The following is a 21,419-nucleotide window of genomic DNA, read 5'->3' on the forward strand; positions in this document are numbered from 1 at the left end:
CTTGCATTCTCATTTGATTGCTGTCTTTGTGGAGTTCTTTGGAAGGTTCTTAGTGTTCTTGTGCTAGAAGGGGGTTGGGGTGGGGGTGGCAGAAAAAGCAGAATGACAACTGAAGGCAGGGTTGTGCCTCTTAACTCCGAGCCATGATAAGCTCTGTGAGATGAGATGTAGTCACAGGTGGTTAAAGTGGGAGTAGTGATTCTCAGGCATCAGTGGACCCTAGTCCTGTAGGAAGCCTATTCACACAGATTCCCCAAGTACTAGAGGGATTTAGATGGGGTCGCTGAGATCTTCAGTTAGCTAGGAATGGGTAGGGGTGGGGGAGCCTTCACTTTTAACATGGTCTGCGGGCAGCACAGTCCTGGTACAGGTGACTAGCAGTCCCTGCCTTATGGAGCCCTGACTTTGGTGGAGCCCTGGCTTCTGGGGCTTTGGAGGCAGTAATTGATGTGGGCAGAATGGACCTGGCTGACTACCACCGTCATCTGCAGTGTGACCTAGATAGAGTAAATTGCATCCGCACAGTATGTCTGCATCTCTAATACCATGAAGTCAGGGTTCAGAGACCTGGGCAAAGGGCTTTTCACAGTGCTGTAACAGCCACTGAGCTCTGTCTCTTAACACAAAAGAGGTCATCAGTGTGATTGCCCAGAGGAAGAAAATAATAGCAGTGAACATTTTTTGAGTACTTACTGTGTACAATCCCCTGAGCTAAGGATTATCTCAAAATTTTACAGCGCTCCAAGTAGGTACAATTGTAATGAGACTGAAGCCACAGAGACGGTGAGTAACTTGCCCAAGGTCACAAAGCTAATAACAAATGTACAGCTCTTCCTATTCAGAGACCTAAGCAGGGCGGAAATTGGAAGGGGGAGAAGCGGATTGTTCAGGGAGCCGTTCAGGAAGAGGAAACGTCCCCAACGCCTACCATGCGCCCCAAACCATTCAGCACCGTGGACAGCTCTCAGAGGGGTTTTTGGGTTTCGCTGGGGGGAAATGAGCTGGGAGAGACTCTCCCAAGGTGTGAGCTGGACTTCCTTCTCCCAACGTTTGATCTGGGGTCGGGTTAGGTTCCCGACAGGCTCCAGGCTGCTCCAATGGGGCGGGGGCCACCCGCAGGGCCGGGCGGGGCTATGTAGCCATCTGGAGTCACTGCCGCCAGCGGCCACAGTCAAGGCGCGATCGGCGGGAGTGCAAGCAGGGCTGGAAGGAGTGCAGCCGCTGCCGCCGCCGCCGCGGCGGCACATGGGCCGGCCCCGCCGCCGCCACCGCACCTAGCCCCGGCGGCCCCTGTCTCACAGCCTCCCGCGGTTCCAGCCACTCGACCAGCCATGTCTCTCAGCGGAACCTCTGAGCGCAGCGTCCCGGCCACCAAGATTGAAATTACCGTGTCCTGCCGGTGAGCGGCCACTCTGGGGAGGGCGTAGGCACTGTCTCTGCCCCAATCGCTGTGGGGATCGGCGCCAACAAGAGACAGACCCTGGGGGAAAGAAGATTTCAGGGCAGGAAAATCTCAGATTCAGACTTAGGGGAGTCGCTGGCAGGTTCGGGGAGGGGGTTTCTTTAGACAGCTTCGCCTGCAAAAGAGGGTTCAGCCTGCGTGTTCAAGGGACGGGTCACGGGGATCCAGTATGATCTGGGCCCAAGGAGGACAAAGTTCTGGGTCTAACCCTCTTTCCTGGGCCCTTTAAGATAGTGTGGACGCATACACAACGGTTCTTGAGCCGATATTTCCAGTGCTGTCCAGGGTGCTGACAACGAGGGACCTCCCTTCCCCCCACCACGTCCCCACCCACCGCTGGGTGAAGTAATGAGGGAGGGAGATGCGATTTGAGACCCATGCCTCCCCGGGGTGCTGAACTCGGGGCAGAGTCCACCGGGGCAGAGTCGAGGCACTGGGCTCCAATATGACCCACCCTCCTTCCGTCTGTCTCTTTCTCTAGGAATCTGCTGGACCTCGACACCTTCTCCAAGTCCGACCCCAGTAGGAGGCGCCAGGGACGGGAGGGGGAACTGGGGTCCGCGCGCGCGACTGAGGGACGGGGAGGGGTTCAAGACAATCTGACATCCTTCCCTCCCCGCCTCCACTCTTGCCTGCAGTGGTGGTGCTTTACACGCAGAGCCGGGCCAGCCAGGAGTGGCGAGAGGTGAGTCCTAGAGCCCTCTCAGCCAAGAGCCGCCCTCGACAATCACCTGCCCCCTTGCAGGTCCAGTGCTGACTCTCCACCCCCATCCAGTTCGGTCGAACAGAGGTGATCGACAACACGCTGAACCCAGACTTCGTGCGCAAATTTGTCCTCGACTACTTCTTTGAGGAAAAGCAAAACCTGCGCTTCGATGTGTGAGCCCTGCGAGAATCCTGGGTTGCACCGCCCTCCCAACCTGGATCTACAAGAAATCCTGGCAGACTCCTCCCGGGCCCAGACTCTTAGCCTGGCTTCTCCACCAGGCCCTTTGTTCCCATTCTGAAGGCCTCTACTCTAGTTTTAGCTCAGTCCCGAGGTCTAGCTTTGCCCTTAGGTCAGATTCAATCCGGTGCACTCCCCAGAGCTTTGCTCCCTAATTTAGCTCAGGGTCCATCTAGGCCCCGCCCCTGACATGACCCTGCCCCCACCAGGCTCCAGTCTTGGCCTTGCCCCAGGCCTCACTCTGTGACCCGGATTCCTGCCCTAAAGGAGATCCAGATTGAATTCGGATGCAAGGTCACCCCTCCTTCCACCCACAATTTTAACCAGGATTCAAAACCTGACCCCTTTTCCCGGCTCTCTCCCACCAGCCCTGCCTTAAGCTGGTTGCACTCTCTTCCCAGGTACAATGTTGACTCCAAAACCAACATCTCCAAACCGGTGAGCAAGCAGAGCATCCCCTGGTGGCCTGGCCAGGGACACAGAAGACACTCAGTGTGTTAAACCCTCCTTAGAATCCTCCTACCCTTCAACCCCACTCTACCCTCTTGGACCCCACATCCACTCTCCTGACCCTCCTTTCCTGCTCCTGCCTCATGATGTCCTGCCTGTGCCTTTTACTCACTGTTCTTCTTCCTTCTTGGCCACCTTTTGGACATACAGAAGGTGAGGCTGAACGGGGCTGGTTTTGGGATTGGGGGGGGGAGCATGTGGAATGGAAGGTGGAGTGTGGGATGGCATTGCAGAGAGCAGCTTAAACTGGCAGCAGGACCAAGCAGCAGAGCTGGCTTGGGGACTCCTCCTTTTTTAAAGCACAGACAGGGCGATGCTTCTAGCGTTCTGCCACTTTGGAACACCCTCATCCAAGCAGCAGTATCACCAGGGCAGGGCTGGGACTCTGCATCCCCAGCCCCTCCTGGCCTTCTTGACTCCGTGTCCTGGTGCAGGATTTCCTGGGACAAGCATTCCTGGCCCTGGGAGAAGTGATCGGAGGCCAGGGAAGCCGTGTAGAGAGATCCCTCACGTGAGCTGAACCAGAAGGGGTGCTGGGGAAGGGTGGGTGCCGCCAAATTTTCTTCCCAAAGATGCTGCTGACCCAATAGCAGTGGAGGCTGGGATTCCCCCTGGTTGAGATCTTTCAGTGATCTCAGGCCTGACATGTCTTGTCTTGTTCTCAATCTCTCTCTCTCTCTCTCCTCACTCTGTCCCACTCTCCTCACTCTTTCTGATTCTACCTTTCAGGTCCACTTCCAAGCTTTTTCCTCCAGGAAGCTTCCACTCACTAAATCAAGTCCCCTGGATTTTCCATTACATTCACTTACTAAATATTTATTAGCATGTTTTGTGTGGCCTACCCTGTTCTAGGCACCAGGGACTTATTCATTCCATAAGTACTACTGGGCATATACTCTATGTCAGCCACTGTCCAAGGGGCTTGGGTTGCAATGATGAACAAAACAAAGATTCCTGCCCTCAGGAAGCTTATATTATAGGAGGGGGGAGAAACTGTACAAAATAGACATGATAAATAAGTAAATATTAGAAGACATTAAGGGCTATGGAAAAAAGGCAAAGTAGAGCAGAATTGGAGGATCAGAAATGCTGGGTGGGTGGGACGTGCAATATTCAACAGAGCACTTGAGTAGGCTTGATGGAGAGGTAACTTCAGAGCAATGACCAGGAGGAAGTAAGGAGGTGAGCCATGCAGATCTCTGGAGGTGGAAAGCAGAGGAAGCTGCCAGTGCAAAACCCCGATATGTTCAGAGAGCAGTAATGAGGCCAGTGTGGCTGTAACCAAGTGAGCAAGGAGGAAGGTATGAGATTGGAGAGTTAACAGTCAAAGGCCTTGTAGCCACTGTAAAGACTAGCTTTTACTTTGAGTTGGGAGTCACTGGAAGGCTCCGAGGAGAGGAGCAACATTATCTATGTTTTCAAAGAATTAAGCTGGCTGCTGGGTTGAGAATAAACCTTGGGTGGACAAAGGTAGTAGCCGGGATCCTATTGGAAGACTGTTCCTGTAATCCAGGGTGGTAGCAATGAAGGAGAAGTGGTCAGATTCTGGACATAACTTGAAAGGGGAGCCATCAAGATTCCTGACAGACTGAATATGGATGTGAGAGCAAAGGGCGAGTCAAGGATGACATCAAGGCCTTTGGCTTGACCACCTAGAAGGATGGAGCTGCCATAAATGAGATGGTTACAAAAGGAGACTAAGAAGGAGCATTAATGAAGTAAGCGGAGGACCAAGAGATGGGGGCATCCTGAAGGCAGTGAAGGTAGTGTATTGAGGAGAGTGACCAGCCATGTCAAATGCTGCTGCAGGTCTGGAGTTCTGAAGGGAGAGGTGGGGGTGATAGCCTGGTTGGAGAGGTTTAGAAGAGAATGGAAGAGAGGAATGAGAGTCAAGGAATCTTTTAAGAGGTTTTGCTGCAAAGATGAGAAGAGAAAAGGAGGAGTGGTTAGCAAAGTGAGGTCAGAATAGGTTTGCATTCTTTAACATGAGAAAAAGTATACTACATTTGTATGCTAATGGGAATGATCCAGTAGAAACTGAAAAATAGACATCATACAAAAAAAAAAAAAGGAGAGAATTACTGGAATGATGTCCATGCACAGGCAAGAGGGTGTGGAATGTAGCACACAGTGGAGGGATAAATAGGCACATGGATAGTCATTTATAGCAACAGTTGCGTGGGTGAAGATACTGGAGGCAAGGCAGGTGTGGTGGGAGGTCTGTGGACATTCTCTTCTGGTTGCTTCAGTCTTGTCAGTAAAGTAGGAAACAAGGTCATGGGCTGAGTGAAGATGGGGGAGGAGAAGGCTTTCCAGGTTTGAGGAGAGAGGAGGAGTGAAACTGCCATCTAGCAGAACTGGAGACTGAAATATGATTAAGGACCTTCTTGAGGTTTGTGGTCATGCTTTAAAAGGAGACCGATTAGGGACACCTGGCTGGCTCAGGCAGTAGAGCATGTGACTCTTGATCTCAGGATCATGAGTTCAAACCCCATGTTGGGTGGAGAGATTACTTAAAATAAATAAATAAAATATTTTTTAAAATGAGACCAGTTAGCAAGATTTGTATTTTCCTCTGGCCATAGTTGCACAGGTACAGTATGACTTAGGCAGAGAATTGTATTGAACTAGGGCTGTGGTTCTGCAAAATAAGTATATTGAAGTGACAGAAGAGCAATGGTTAAGGGGTAGGATGCAAGGGAGTGATAATAATCATTGAGTGGAATTCACACTGGGTAAAAGGGGTGAGGGAAAATATTAAGGAGGCAAAGAACAGAGAAAGCAGAGGATCAGAGACTTGGTCCTGGATGTGCAGGTGAAGAGTCCCTGTATTCCTCACATTCTGCCTTTTTAAAGCACAAAGAGTCAAACAAAGATCAAAGGAGCCAAACAAATGGCTCAACATTCATGTTAAAAACAGGGAAAATCACATAGAAAGCTGGAGTCAGGGCTTAAACCCAGGATACTCCTGACTTAGCTTTCTCTAGGCCATACTTTGGATCCCTTTGGGGAATCAGGGTTCACTGGCCTATATCAGCAAGGTCCCTGACCACTTAGATACCCAAGGCAAATTGGGGATAGGTGTCCTGGTATGTGCCCGAAATGCATGGAAGTGTCCCTTTGTGGGTCAGGAGAGGATACGGCTGCACTTGTCATTTGTATTTCACTCTTCACATTTATTTTACTCTTCAGAAATCACAGCATCTTTGATCTAACAGAATAGCCCTTTGCCTGGGTCTGGATAGAAATTCCTCTCTCTCATTCAGACTGCTGCATCACACTCTACTTGCCTGTTGGCTTTGTCATTCCACCGGAAGCTCTCTGAGGGCAGAGTCTAGTACAATCAGAGAGTACCAACTGGCCAATTCATACCTAGCACAGGCCTGGCATATGGTAGATACCAAGTCTGCTTTGAGAAATATAACCACTTCATTATCAATAAAGCCTCCCAATTGCTTGTCCTTCCATGTACTCATTCAGATATTTTCATAGCCCTGAGAGGTGGGAATGATTCCCATTTCATAGAGGAGGATACTAGGACCCCAAAAAAGGGGGGAAATAATTTACTCAGGATTCTAAATCCTATGTCTTTCCCAAGCCACCATTACAACATATCCACCTAGGCCAGAGCAACCCCTTCCATACAGACTATAGACCCCTTCCCAATCAGGGCCTTCCCTACTAGGAACAACCCAGCACAGAAGGGGATACATTTAGGGAACTGTCAGTAAATGCATATTGAATCCCTGGCCCACTCAATCCCAGATTGGCTTCCCCAGTCTTCATTGTCCACTGTCCCTCCCCTCACAAAGAGGACTTTTCTGTTTCCAGGGGTGTACCAGGCAAGAAGTGTGGGACCATATTGCTGACTGCAGAGGAGCTTAGCAATTGTCGGGTCAGTAAGGGCTATATGCTAGACCCAAAAGGCTCCCTTCTCTCCCAAACCCCCTTTAGTGGACTGTTTGAAGCTATGAACCATTTGGATGTCAACAAGCCAAACTTCATCCCTAGGACATTGCCACCATGCAGCTGTGTGCAAACAAGTTGGACAAGAAGGATTTCTTTGGGAGATCAGATCCCTTCCTTGTGTTCTATAGGAGCAATGAGGATGGCACGTGAGTCAATGCTTTCTCCAGTGACACCCACCCCTCCCCTGAAGTGACCATGGGCCCATTAGGCCTCTTGGGCTAGATGTGGGGCATCTTAGACTCCACTAGGACCTGAACTCAGAATCCACTCAAGGCAGAGGACAAAATGTGTTTAACAAGTGGGAAAACCCCAGGAATCTCAAGAGTATGAGGACCTATCTCTGGGCTCAGTCCGACTCCCGAGGCAGGTTCCAGTCCTCTTGCTCCTCTCCAGGTTCACCATCTGCCACAAGACGGAGGTTGTGAAAAACACACTGAATCCTGTGTGGCAACCCTTCAGCATCCCCGTGCGGGCACTGTGCAATGGAGACTATGACAGGTCTGCTTCAGCGTAAGCTAAGGATGAAGGGAACAAGGGCATGAGAATGGGGTTTCTGGCCCCAGAATGATGGCAGAAGTGTTGATAGTTTTGGAGGATCCTGCTTAGTGAGACAGAGTTTTGGGCATGGAGATAGGTAAATGGGGAAGCAAATGGATAGCTTCATAGATAGACAGGAGGATGGATGGGTGGATGGGTAGATAAAAGGGCAAATGAACAAGCAGATACATGGATGGTCAGATGGATGGATAAGCTGGTGAATGGATGGATGGGTATGTAAGCTTGGTGTGTAGGTATAGCAGGAGATGGATGAGTGGATAACAAATAAATGGATAAGTGGACTGATGGGCAGATCAGTAGATGGACAAATGATGGATGGATTAAGGATGAATGAGTAGATGGATGGAATATGAAAGATTGTTAGAAGGCTAGAGAGGCAAAGGGATGATTGAAAAAGCCAAACAAATAGAGTGAAAGGTGGACTGATGAATAGATGGTAGATGGATGGAAGGATCATTAGGTGAGTTGTTTGATTAATAAGTGTAAAGTAGGTGGATAGGCTGACCATATGAACTAATAAAAGGACAGTATGAAAACAAGTGAGTGGGTGGGTGGAAGAATGGATGGGCACATAAATGGATGGCTATGTAGTTGAATGGATGATCAGATGCATAGATGTCAGATGGTTGGGTGTTTGGTTAGATAGATGAATGGACAGACAGTTGGATGCTTGCATACATCAATAAGTCAGTGAATGCCTGGATGTATAGTTAGATGGGTAGATAAATATAGGTGTTAATAGGTAATTAGATTGGCAAATGAATGGATAAGTGGGTGGCTAGATGGATAGATAGATGGTTGTATGGACTGCAACATAGATATATGACATATCGGAGGACTCAGGCATAGTAGTTAGGAACAAAGTGTTTGGAACCAGGATGTCTGAGTTTTAAGTTTCAGCTTAATCACTTACTAGTTATGATCCTTAGTCAGGTTATTGTCTTTTGTACGTCTTATCCAAAAATAAGAATAATAGTATATTATAGGATGGTTGTTAAATTAAATGAGACAACCAATGAAAGTGCTGATAACAATGCCTAGACGATAGTAAGACTCAACAAGTAGTAAAGAAAAGTACTAGCAATGGTGCTTGGGTGGCTCAGTCAGTTAAGCATCCAACTTTGGCTCAGGTCATGATCTCACAGTTCGTGAGTTCAACCCCACATCAGGTTCTCTACTGTCATGAAGCCCACTTTGGATCCTCTGTCTCCCTCTCTCTCTGCCTCTCCCCTATTAGTGCCTACTCTCTCTCTTTCTCAAAAGTAATAGACATTTTAAAGAAGAATAGTAATAGCAGTACAAATAGCAGTAGAAGAAATAGTGGCAGTAGACAGCTGGCTATGTGCATGGGCTGATGAATGAATAAATAGGATGGATGAACTAATGGGAGGACAGCTGAAGGAAAAACAGAGGGTGTGCGGGAGGATGATCTGTGTATGGTTAAGTAAGTGGGGGTGTCTCTAGGATTGACTGTACACACCTATGTTTATCTCCTGCATTTCAGAACAGTGAAGATTGACGTGTATGACTGGGACCGGGATGGAAGGTAGAACTGCCCCACATAGTACTGTCTTCTCCTGTTGTTAATTCAAACAGCTTCCTATAATACATAGTACATTGACCAGGAACCCAAAGTGGCCTTGTGAGTCAGGAATGGTGATAATAGATGCCAGGACCTTGAGTACAACTGATCTCAGTTGCCTCTTCCCTCTTTCCCCTAAACTTGGCCTTTCTTCTGGCCCCAGCCCCAGTGCCCTGCAGCTCAAGTAGAGACAGGGGATAGTGGGAACAAAAGACTACTTTCAGGGCTGGCTCCAAGCCAACAGTAGCTGCTGCTCATCCACCCCTGGCCTCCCTGCAGCCATGACTTCATTGGTGAGTTCACCACCAGCTACCGGGAGCTGAGCAAGGCCCAGAACCAATTCACAGTGTATGAGGTGAGAACGCCAGCCTTGTCCAGGTTTCCCAGGCCCTCCATCCCAGTGTTCTCAGTCTGGAGCTCTCTTTCTCTGTTTCCCACCATCACTGTTATCTTCTTCACTTAGGTACTTAACCCTCGGAAGAAATGTAAGAAGAAGAAATATGTCAACTCAGGAACTGTGAGTGCTCCCTAGAGCTCTAGCCCTCCTTAGATCCTTCTGTTTCTATTACCACTGACATAATATGACAAATGTTGGGGGTATAGGAAGGCTGTGGGCACAGCTTACTTAGATTATTAATGTTGGGCACAAGATGGCACCATTTAAGCTTATCTTTTATTTTCTCACTTGAGGAAAATTGTTTGAACTTTACTGTTCCAGAATTACTTTTTTAACTTAAGTTGTATTTCCCAATTTAATACACTTTTGGAAATCCAAATCTATTTCTGACAGTTTCCTCTTTTTTGCCCTTTCAGAAACAAGGTGGGGGAGTGTGGGGCAGGAGGTGGAATCATGTGCCTCTCTGCTTTCTGCCACCAAACTGCCCTCTCCAAAGCGGCAGGGCTGTCTCTCTGTCCCACAGGTGACGCTGCTCTCCTTCTCTGTGGACTCTGAATTCACTTTCGTTGATTACATCAAGGGAGGGTGAGTCACAGGCCAAGTCCTAGGCTAAAAGCCCAGCATTGAGTTACTCCCAATTCTAAGCCTCAGTTTTTAAATATATGTTTAGGGTACATGGAAATGAACTTTTAAACACTTGGTAAACTATAAAGTGCTCTGTAAAATGCATAGTGTTGCCCACCTTAGTTTTCTTCATCCCTAGCTTCCAGTCCCCTTGGGAAGATCCCAGACCAGTGGTCTTTGAAGATGACCCCAGTAACCTGACTGGGATCCAGATAAAAATCATAGTGAGGCAAGAGGGAGAGGCCAAGCGAGAGGGAAAGCCCAAGCAGACCAAAGAGGACATCCCACTTGGTTCAGTAGTGGTAGGCAGACCTGGGTAAAGCACTTTGCCTCTCTGAACCTCACTTTCCTCCTATGCAAAATGGAGAGGTTAATTACTACTTCAGGCTATAGTAAGGGTTAAGTAAAATTACACAAATTACATAAACCTGTCACACAGTAGGCATTTAATTCTGCCATCCAGTGTGTGTTCCATGGACCAGAAGCATCTGTATCGCCTGGGAGTTTGTTAGAAATGTAGAATTTCAGGCTCCACCCAGACCTTCCAGATCAGAATCTGCATTTTAACACTATCCTCAGGTGATTTGTATGCAAAACAGTGTTTGATAAATCCTGATATAATAAGTATTAATCCCTCACTTCTCAATCTATCTACTTCTGCAACAGGACACAGCTGAACTTCACAGTTGCCATTGACTTCACAGCTTCTAATGGTGAGGCATGGATGGGAGAATGGGGTGTGGAGGAAATCTAAGGAAGTCATTAGAGATTGGCCTGAATTCTAACCTGGGGATAAAAGTTCACCTACCCAGGAAGCCCAGGCTTGAGGCAAAGCCCAGCCAGGTTGGGACAGGAGTTTGGGGGGGAGATTATTTGGTGTATTGCAGGGGGGTGGCAGAGGGTACAGGAAAATAAGTGGGCAAATGAATCAAAAAAGTTGAAAGAGAGATAACTCAAAAAGTGGATGGTTACATTAATAGATGGGAGATAATAGGGGTGTAAGGAGAAATGAAGAGATAAATTGGTGAGTAATGACTGGGTGGGTAAACAGATAAACAAATCGAGAAGGTAGATGGATTACGGAGTGAGTACAATACGTTGGACAAGTGGATGCATGAATGGATATGCAGGTGGACACATGGACAGATGTTTAAATTGGAGAAATAATGGATATGTAGGGTAATGAATGAGTATACAGGTGAATGAATTCATATGAAGACAGAATGAAAGGAATGAATAGGAATGAATGGAGGGATGGTAGCTGGGTGGAGATTGAATCATATGGATGATTTGGCATACTAATGAGGGAGTACATGGGTAAAGAGTGGGTAAATGGATAGGTGGTTGGATGTATACATGGACAGGTGAATAGGTAAATGATCAAGGTGACCCTGAGGCTGGGGGGGCCTGTCTCCTTACAGGGAATCCTCTGCAGCCCACCTCCCTGCATTACATGAGTCCATACCAACTCAGCGCCTATGCCATGGCCCTCAAGGCAGTGGGAGAAATCATCCAGGATTATGACAGTGACAAGCTCTTCCCAGCCTATGGCTTTGGAGCCAAGCTGCCTCCAGAGGGACGGATCTCCCACCAGTTCCCCCTGGTATAGTATAGGCCAGAGCCTAAACTCCATGCCCTGGTATCTGGCTCACTCCAGTTGGTGAATTTCTTCTCTTCATATTTCTTCTAAGGGTCAAGTACCTGCAGAGGACCAGGAAGCTATGAGAGGGTGACAGAAAAGGGAGGGGAGCAGGGCTGGAGTTAGAAGGGGAGCATGAGAGTAACAGAAAAAAGTAGGGATCAGAGTACTCCTGGGTACCCCCTACCTGGCTCCTCCCTGACTAGGCATCTTCCCTGACAGAACAACAATGATGAGGACCCCAACTGTGCAGGCATTGAGGGTGTGCTGGAGAGCTACTTCCAGAGCCTGCGCACAGTGCAGCTCTATGGGCCCACCTACTTTGCTCCTGTCATCAATCAGGTAGCCAGGTAAGGGAATTGGGTGGGGTTGGGGAATGAGGGGACCCAAACAAGGGACTGAGTTCCCAAGGGTAGTCAAGACTATTCTTGGGTGAACCTGGGCTTAGGGGAAAGGATAAAAGTTTCAGGGTTGGCCAGGCTCTGGTATAAAGAGGTAAGTGCCAGGGCACCTGGGTGGCTCAGTTAGTTAAGCATCCAACTCTTGATTTGGCTCAGGTCATGATCTCATGGGTTTGTGAGATTCAGCCCCCGCCCCCTCACCCATCAGGATTCTCTCTCTCTTCCTTTCTCTCTGCTCCTCCCCAACTCACATGCTCTTATTTATTAAATAAATAAACATTTAAAATATATAAAATAAAGAGGTAAATGCCTTATTCTAAGGTAAAGAGGATGTAGAAAGAGAGTCAACAAACTACCCTAACTCCTCTCTCTGTGAACAACTCAGCCCTCAGGTGTAGGGGAAAGAGAGATGATCCTACAGCACAATGGTTCAGGCCCAAGCTTTGGCATCAGACCTGGGGGTGATCCTGGCTCCACCATGTGACCCTAAGCAACTTAGCTTCTCTAAGTCCCCATTTTCTCCCTATAAATGGCCATAATAATGGATAACAGTACTACTTTCTTGATAGGAATATTGGGAAGTTAAAATTAGATAACAAAGAATTATTAGCACAGTGTCTGGCCCATAGTAAGTGGTCAATAAATGATAGATTAAAAAAATGGGAAAGGAACTTCTAAAAATAAAAGAGTAATTCCAAATATTCAGAATAAAAAAAACTGAGATCACAAATCACTTTTTAAAATGGAAATAAAATGACAGAACTAAAACCAAACATGTATCACTAAACATAAATTGGAGAAGCACCTGGGTTGCTCAGTCTGTTAAGTGTCTAGGTCTTGGTTTCAGCTCAGATCATGATCTTATGTTCATAAAATTGAGCCCCACTTTGGTCTCTGTACTGACAGCATGGAGCCTGCTTGGAATTCTCTCTCTCTCTGCCTCTCCCCCAACTTGCATGCTTTCTCTCTCTCAAATATTTTTTAAAAATTGGTAAGTTCACCTCTTAAAAGAAAAAGACTCTCTTGTTGACTAAAAACTAATAAGTGAACACTATGATATGCTGAATAGAGGAGACCCAGCTAAAACAAAGTACTTCAGAAAGCTTGAAAGTAAAAAGATTGGGGCGCCTGGGCGGCTCAGTCGGTTAAGCATCCAACTTAGGCTCAGGTCATGATTATCACGGTTCATGGGTTCGAGCCCCACATCAGGCTCTGTACTAACAGCTAGCTCAGATCCTGGAGCCTGTCTTCAGATTCTGTGTCTCCCTCTCTTTCTGACCCTTCCCTGCTCACACTGTCGCTCTCTCAAAAATAAAACATTAAAAAAAATTTTTTTTAAGTAAAAAGATTAAACAAAATAAAGAATACAAATGGAAGGATTTCAGGGATATTTATGTCTATACACTTCCCTTTCCTCTAATAAAGATTGTATATGTAATTCATAGTAAGGATAATAGTTTCTTTTAATTATGAAAGCAGCATAACATTGTTATAGAAAATTTCAAGGATGGAGAAATTAAATAATAAATCATTCAAAATACTGCCCATGGGAATGTGTATGTATATGTAGTTCTTGACAGTTTTTTTCCTTAGGAATCCATAACTGCTGTCAAATTATATGTAGGAGAGCCTGACTGACTCAGTCAAAAGAGAATGCAACTCTTGGTCTCAGGGCCATGAGTTCAAGTCCCGTGATGGGCGTAGAGATTACTAAATAAATAAATAAATGAATAAATTACATGTAATATTTCACTACTGATTTTTTTCACTTAATATTGGAGCCTCAGCATATTTTTGTTATTAAACACATTTCTTGATATTATCTTAGTTCACTCATTCATTCAATAAACATTCAATAAAAAGTCAATGTAGCATGAATGTGGGCTATGGAGCCAAACTAGCTAAGTTGACACACCTGCTCTAACCACTCACTAGCTGTGTGACTTTGAGCAAGACCCTGAACTTATCAATGCCTATTTCCTCAACTGTAAAATGAGAATAATAATAGTAATATCATGGTGGGGGAGGGGCGCCTGAGTGGCTCAATCAGTTGAGCGTCCAACTCTTGATTTTGGCTCAGTTCATGATCCCAGGGTCGTGGGACAGAGCCATGTGTCAGGCTCTGCACGGAGCCTGCTTAAGATCCTCTCTCTCCCTCTGCCCCTCTCCTCTGCTCATGCTCTCTCTCTAAAATAAATTTTTAAAAAACACTTAGGGGCACCTGGGTGGCTCAGTCAGCTGAGCATCTGACTTCAGCTCAGGTCATGATCTCACATGCGTGAGTTCAAGCCCCGCGTCAGGCTCTGTGCTGACAGCTCAGAGCCTGGAGCCCGCTTCCGGTTCTGTGTGTCTCTCTCTCTCTGCCCCTCCCCCTCTCATGCTGTGTCTCTGTCTGTATCAAAAATAAATAAAACATTAAAAAAATTTAAAAAATAGACATAATAAAAAAATAAAATGTTTAAAAAAAACACTTAAAAATAGAAATATCATAGGGTGGTTGTGAGGGCTAACTAACTAAATTAATATATGTCAAGCTCTTAGTGCCCACCACATAGCTGCTGTGTCAGCTATTACTATTACTATTATTATCATTATTACTATTAAAAGGGCATCCGCTATATGCTCAGTTCTCAGCTGGTGCGCTGGAGACTCACAGATGAATCAGATCTAGTCTCTACCTGTAGGAGCTCCCGGCCTGGTGCCGGACACAGAAATATAAATAAATCATTACTTTCCGTAGGCTGGAGCTTCCCAGACTTTTCCAGCAAGTTGCCTATTGGCTAAAGGCAAGTGGTTGCTTCCTCCAGGGGAATCTTAGGGGCACAGCTGAAAGCAACCAGGTTGAAAATGTCTTTGAAGTCAATATATTTACCTTAAAAATTCATGCAAGTTTTATATTCTCCTCTTGTTGTGTCCATGTTTGCTTTACTTTGGGGGGGGGAGGTGGGTTTTTTTTTAATGTCTATTTATTTTGACAGATAGAGAGCATGCCTACCCAGTAGGGGAGGGGACGGAGAGAGAAAGAGAGAGAATCCCAAGCAGGCTGTGCATGCTGTGAGCCCAGAGCCTAATGCAGGGCTCCATCTCACAAACTGTGAGATCATGACCTGAGCCAAAATAAAGAGTCAGACACTTAACCAACCGAACCACCGGCTGCCCCTCAAAAAGGTGTTTTAAGTGTACTTCCAGTCATCTAGCTTTATCCACCAAACCATACAGTAAAATGGATGTCCCAGATATTCTGTAGTTTTGGGTTCTCCCTGGGCACACATGCTGGTACCCTCATGGGTGTGAAAACTCACACAGAAGGGCTGACAGCCCATCTTGGTTGGCAGTATCCTGGAAGGCAGAGAGAGAAGAGGGTATAACCTAGTCAGAGAGATCTACTTTTGGAGAGGACTCTCAGCTTAGCAAGTTGAACTTTATAAGAGAATACAGAGTAGGCTTAGCAGGAGGAACTAGATAAGAAAAGCACACGGTCATAAAGGGGCAAGCTCAGGAAACAGTGAACAGTGTATTTATGACCAGAATATACAGTGTATATTGAGGAACATCCAAAAAATAGGCCAGGAATGGATAGTGAAGGAATCAAGAGCTCAGGGCTTTAGGTTTAGTTGGGTTCTTTTATTGAGCATTTAAGATGTAGCCTGGGTGAAAAAGGAATCTAAAATTTAATTCTATTTAACTTAATTAAATTTCAATGGCCATATGTGGCCAGGGGCTACCTTATTGAATAGTATAGCTCAGTCTTTTTCAACACACACAGAACCTTTGTGCTCTCCGAAGTTCTCATTTTTCTTATAAATAAGAGGACTGAACTAAATGACTTCTGAAATCCTTTTCAGATAGAAAAATTTTGAATTCAAAACTTGATGATGGGAAAAGGAAAAAGAGCTTGGAGCAGTTTTTAGACTGGCTAAGGTCCCAGCAGCATAGGCAATAGGAGGTGGACAGCACAGGGTAGAAGGAAGAAAGAAGAAATGGGCAAGAAAGGGAAGAAAGGAGGCCTTCAGCCTTTGGCCTTGGCCTTGTATAAACACTAAAATCTAAGAGCTGTCAAAGCCCTGTGCAGTCTGGTCCCTGCTGCAGCTCAGCTACAAGGTCCACTCTGCTTCCCCCACTTTCTGGGCTCCAGACAGGGTGGGCTTCCTTTAGTCTCATCACAGGGCCCCTGTCTATGCTGTTCCCCCTGCCTGGGACGACCCCCTCCTTTACTTAGCCTCTCCTTCAGCTCCAAACATTGTTTCCTTAAAGAAGCTTTCAGTGACCTCCTCGACCATGTCAGGATCCCCTCCTAGATACTGTCATAGCAATGTCCCTTTCCATCACAGTACTCATCATAGTGGTATTTTATATCTATTTCTGTGATTCTGGGATTAATATCCTACCTTGAGAGGGCTGGGATGAATTTGTTTTTTCTCACTATGTGTCTCTAGTGCCTACCATAACACAGTACCTACCACAGTAAGTTCTCCATAAATGTTACTAGAAGGATGTCAGGAAGGCATCCAGGTCTTAGGAAGGAGCATAAGCTTCAGAAACCCCAGTCCCTACCCACTGCTTACACACTGGCTGTGAAGACTTTAGGTGTAGGGAGTTCTCTTGGCCTCTCTGGGATTTCAGCTGGATTCTGATCTTGGACTCTCAACCAGGGCTGCAGCCAAGATCTCTGATGGTTCCCAGTACTATGTTCTGCTCATCATCACTGACGGGGTCATCTCTGACATGACGCAGACCAAGGAGGCCATTGTCAGTGTGAGTCTGAGGAGGGCTTGCCAGGGAGGGTCACTGTTAATAACTGTGAAGGGGTTAAGATTTTATCGTACTTGCAAGTTAACAAACTAGTGTACCAGTTTCATGGATGCTGGCAGAAGACACAAGACTCCTGAATCAGAGACAAAGGACTTTGTTATTCTCAGCAATAGCAGTAGCTCAATTATCAGCATTTGCTCTGAATCTAGATCCCAATTCCTACAAGATCATAAGAGGGCGAAATGACAGCTGCACCCACAATGGGAGATATTATAGGATAGAAACCGTAAATTTAGGGTATCTGAATCTTTTTAATGGGCACTAAGCATGTCTACCCTTTGTTCCAGTGTGAGATACTTTATTATAAACTGAATAGTAAACAAATCTGCCCTTTGCTCCAAAGGAACACACTGTATCTTTCAAGGCTTTTTGATATGCAGACATCCATGAAACGATAATCTGGAGCAAAGGAAATCACTGCCTCTGCTTGCAAGGTGTCCAGAAACATAATACATGAACAGAGAATTGTCCCCAACAGTCACCTCCATTGTTATGACTGCTCACCCCAACCATTCAACTTCTTTCCCTCACAGGCCTCCTCATTGCCCATGTCCATCATTATTGTAGGTGTGGGACCAGCCATGTTTGAAGGTGAGTAGGATGGAAGGGTGTCCATGAATGAGACCAAGAACTGGGGAAAATGGGGGAGGATCTGGGCACCGAGGCTTGCCTCACATAAAAGATAAGATAAATGCTTGTGTTAGACCTTGACCAAGTGACAGACCTTCTCTGAACCTATTTCCTTATTATAACTGAGGCTGTTGGTATGAATATTTCCCTCCTGAGGTTCCTGGGAAGATAGAATACATGAGCAGGCATAATAACAATTCCATAACAATGCCTAATATTTGTTAGGACTTTAATATAACCATTAAATATTCTCATGATGACTCCAAAGTGGAGCTAAGAGGGAAGGGGGTAGATTGGGTTGGTGTCCAAGAGGGCAATCAGCTGAGGGGTGTCTTCTCTGCAGCAATGGAAGAGCTGGATGGTGATGACGTGCGCGTGTCCTCTAGGGGACGCTATGCAGAGCGGGACATCGTTCAGGTAGACCTGACCAGTCATGGAGCCAAAGGCACAGTGAGAAGGAGAGATTAAGTTGGCAGCTACTCTCTTACTGCCTTATTTCACCTACCTTTGTCCCCGTTACTCTTTCAGCCTTCCTGCATTCATTGAACATATTCTTTTTGAGGAATAGGCAGGTTGCTACAGCCATTGTGGATCCATAGTATAGGATATTTCCAATGCCCCTGCCACCTAGTGGAGGTAACCAATAACAATCACACGGCTAAATATTTCATTAGATTATATGGTGAGTGATCCAGGAGAACAGCAAATACCACTATGAGAGCTTAGAACAGGGACTGACTTACTAGTGTAGTCAGGAAACGCTTCTATCAGGAAATGGCTTGAGCTGAAACCTAATGGAGGGCAGAGAAGCAGCACACGCAAAGGCCCTGAGGCTCAGAAGAATTAGCCTAAACATGGAAAAGGCAGGAGGCCAGGGTGGCAGGATCCCAGTAAGAGTGAGTAAGAGGGAGCCAAGGCCTTGCTGGTCATGGTGATGATTGGGAGTTCTGTTCTAAAAAACTGGAACATTCTTGGCAGATTTTACATAGAGGGCGGAGATGGTCAGACTTGCATTACGAGGACCTCTGCTGCATAAAGGGTTGACTCCAGAAGGTACTGTTAGTGAGGAAGCCTCTGAAGTAGTAGACAGGAATCTGGACAGGAGTGGAAGCAGTGAGGATAGAGAGAAGAAACATGTTCAAAAGATTAAGAAAAATTTACAAGAGTTTATGCTTTGATTACACGGTGATAAGAAGTGAGCAGGGCTTCAAGGATGACTGTTTTCTAGCTTGAGGAACTAAGTGAGTAATTGTCCCATTGATTAGGGAGGGGAAAGGATTTGGAAGAAAGGACCAGAATTCAGTTGTGAACACATAGGATGTGAGGTATCTAAGACAAGTGAATGGAGATATGATATGGACAACTAAGTACATGGCTCTAGACCTTAAAAAAGAGGCCAGGGCTGGATGTATAAATTTGGGAGTTAGAGAACAGTTTTTAAAGTCATCAAGTGTATGAAATCACCCCAGAAGAGAACTGAGAGAAGTGACCAGGTTTAGAGATCAAGTAGACTCAGAGGAATGAGTTGGGGTGCGGGGGAGCATCCAGAAGGGAACAAGAAAATCTAAAAGAGTGTGGAATGTCAAGAGTGAGATGTGCTTAGGAAGATTATGGTCAAATGTAATGAAAAGCTAAAGAGAAGTCAAGCAAGCTGAGGACTGACCATTACTGCCCACTGGACTGATTTGGGAACATAGGGACTATTACATTAGCAAAAGCAGTGTCAGTAGTGCATGAAGCCCAACTGGATCAGGTTGAAGGTGAGTAGAAAGTGATTTAAAAAAAAAAAGGAGGTGGGAAAAAAGCAAATGTGGAAAGCTGTCCAAGATAGGGGGAGAGAGATAATGTGATATTTGGAAAGAGACGTTAGGTGTCAAGGAGAAAGCCTCCTTACTATTTCCCTTCCCACTCCTCTCTTCCCTGGCCATTACCCACACCTGATTGCCTGTGCCTGTGCCAGTTCGTCCCCTTCCGAGACTATGTCGACCGGTCTGGAAACCAGGTGCTGAGTATGGCCCGACTAGCCAAGGACGTGCTGGCCGAGATCCCAGAGCAGCTGCTGTCCTATATGCGTACCAGGGATATCCAGCCTCGCCCTCCACCTCCTGCCAACTCCAGCCCAACCCCAGCTCCAGAACAGCCCTGAGGAGCCCACTTACTCAATTAACTAGCAGTCTGCCTGCCTGCCCACCCACTGCTTCTGCTGAAAGCCAGAGGCACCTGGAGCCCTGGACCTCAGCAAATCTAGCTTGGAAGATCAGTGCTGATTGGTCAAGCCCTCTGCCCCCTCACCCACAGAAGGGCCTGGCACTGTCACCACCTCCCTGCCTTCATGCCAATAATAAAGCTGATCTTTACTCCATCTTTGTCTCATGCTTCTTGGGAAGGAGACTAGAGGACCCAGGACCTGGGGCCATACCAACAGAAGTGAGCAAAAATAGCTTCGGTTAAGGTTCAACCCCATCCTAACACCCATCCATCCGATCACTTCTTCAGACATTATTCAACAAACACTTTAAGAAATGATAAGTGGGGCACCTGGGTGGCTCAGTCAGTTAAGCATCCGACTTTGGTTCAGGTCATGTTCTAACAGTCTGTGAGTTCAAGCCCCACGTTGGGCACTGTGCTGACAGCTCAGAGCCTGGAGCCTGCTTCGGATTCTATGTCTCCCTCTCTCTCTGTTTCTCCCCTGCTCCCACTCCTGCCTCTCTCTCAAATATAAATTAAAACATTACAAAAATGATGAAACTGTGGGGCGGGGGGAGAGTCCTAAGCTTTTGTCAGGTTCTCAGTGGGACTTGTGATATCAAAAAAGGTCAGCTTTACAATGACTCTAACACTCCGGTTTCTCTTCAGATTGTATAAATCTTTCACCTTTTACAATGACTCTAACTCGGCTCTGATCAATTTATTCAGAATCTTTTAATAAGAATAAAAACAGCTAATATTTTGAGAATTCACTACATATCTAGGTGATTTACAAGCACATTCTTATGAATCCTCATGACAACCCTGTAAGGTAAGCACTATACTTTATCTCCATTTTACACATCAGGAAACAGAGACTCAGAGAGGTTAAGTCACAATTTATTGAAGAGAACTCTTCGGTTTGACTCCAGATCCCAAGATCTTCACCAGCAAAGTGAAGTGTCACTTTGGAGTTCTGGAGTGTCAGTTTTATTAGGATATTTTTCAAAAAACACTGTACGTGAAAACACATATAGTGAGTCGAATGCAAGGTTTGCATTAAGATAAAATTGAAACTTCGATTTGCTTTGGGATTTGCCCCAGAACCCTGAAAGACCCTTTCAATGCTCTCCTTTGGATGGCAAAACTCAAGAGGCTCAGCAACAAGCACTGTTTAACGAGTGGACTCTTCCCAGCACCCAAGTTCTCCAAAGCCTCCAAGAACTAACAATAGTATTCGAGCTTCCTTTTATAAATAAGGAATTTATGGTAGGAAGATTTTAACAACTTGCCTAAGTTCATATAGCTACTAAGTGGCCCAGTCACATTAAAACCTGCTGTCTGTTTTGACAGTCTTCCAACCCCCCACCCATAGCCATGATGCATTTTCCGCCAACCCTAAGGGGTTCCCAGTTTACCGTACACAAGCCCTTTCACGTCCCACCAGCCTTCTACACCTTCTCAAATTCGGCGCCTGCCTTCAGATCTACTCTCCCCTCAGTCCTGCTTCTTTGCGTTTCCCAAGCTCCTTTCCTTCCCTTCGGCCACGCCCGTTAACCCAATCTGGTCCTGCCCCTTCCCTCTAGCCCCGCCCCTTTACCTTTTACAAGCCCCGCCCTTCTCAGTCTCGCGGCGTTTTCCCCAGCTCTGTTCTTTCTCCCCAGCCCAACATCTTCCTGGCCCATATAAAGCCCCGCCCTTT

At 46.3% G+C, this 21,419-nt stretch overlaps 1 protein-coding gene and 1 long non-coding RNA gene across 2 annotated transcripts; one reads left to right on the forward strand and one right to left on the reverse strand.

Moving 5' to 3' along the window:
- The first annotated feature begins 1,159 nt into the window (after window positions 1-1,159).
- Window positions 1,160-19,766, forward strand: CPNE9 (copine family member 9). Its single transcript, XM_029918315.1, has 21 exons — window positions 1,160-1,399; window positions 1,944-1,984; window positions 2,101-2,147; window positions 2,238-2,341; window positions 2,810-2,846; window positions 3,069-3,071; window positions 3,353-3,429; window positions 6,750-6,813; window positions 6,930-7,033; window positions 7,281-7,385; window positions 8,950-8,991; window positions 9,307-9,382; window positions 9,491-9,544; window positions 9,948-10,009; window positions 10,715-10,761; window positions 11,470-11,651; window positions 11,910-12,037; window positions 16,741-16,843; window positions 17,434-17,491; window positions 17,874-17,947; window positions 19,491-19,766. Exons 1-21 carry the CDS (start codon window positions 1,332-1,334, stop codon window positions 19,674-19,676), a joined length of 1,662 nt encoding a protein of 553 aa, XP_029774175.1. The 5' UTR covers window positions 1,160-1,331; the 3' UTR covers window positions 19,677-19,766.
- LOC115274840 lies at window positions 9,948-21,283 on the reverse strand. The gene is made up of 3 exons (XR_003901285.1): window positions 21,136-21,283; window positions 18,036-18,157; window positions 9,948-10,033 (listed from the first exon to the last, which is right to left on the reverse strand). It is a non-coding gene; the product is annotated as an uncharacterized LOC115274840 (long non-coding RNA).
- Between the last annotated feature and the right edge of the window lie 136 nt (window positions 21,284-21,419).

This window comes from Suricata suricatta, chromosome 12 (assembly GCF_006229205.1).
Source record: "Suricata suricatta isolate VVHF042 chromosome 12, meerkat_22Aug2017_6uvM2_HiC, whole genome shotgun sequence".
NCBI lineage: Eukaryota > Metazoa > Chordata > Mammalia > Carnivora > Herpestidae > Suricata > Suricata suricatta.

What these genes read in the sequence shown, in the direction of transcription:
- CPNE9 (XM_029918315.1), top strand. Translation starts at nt 1,332, where the DNA reads ATGTCTCTCAGCGGAACCTCTGAGCGCAGCGTCCCGGCCACCAAGATT. An exon ending in GAAATTACCGTGTCCTGCCG is followed by an intron (nt 1,400 to 1,943) that starts GTGAGCGGCCAC and finishes CTCTTTCTCTAG; the next exon opens with GAATCTGCTGGACCTCGACA. An exon ending in GTCATCAATCAGGTAGCCAG is followed by an intron (nt 12,038 to 16,740) that starts GTAAGGGAATTG and finishes ACTCTCAACCAG; the next exon opens with GGCTGCAGCCAAGATCTCTG.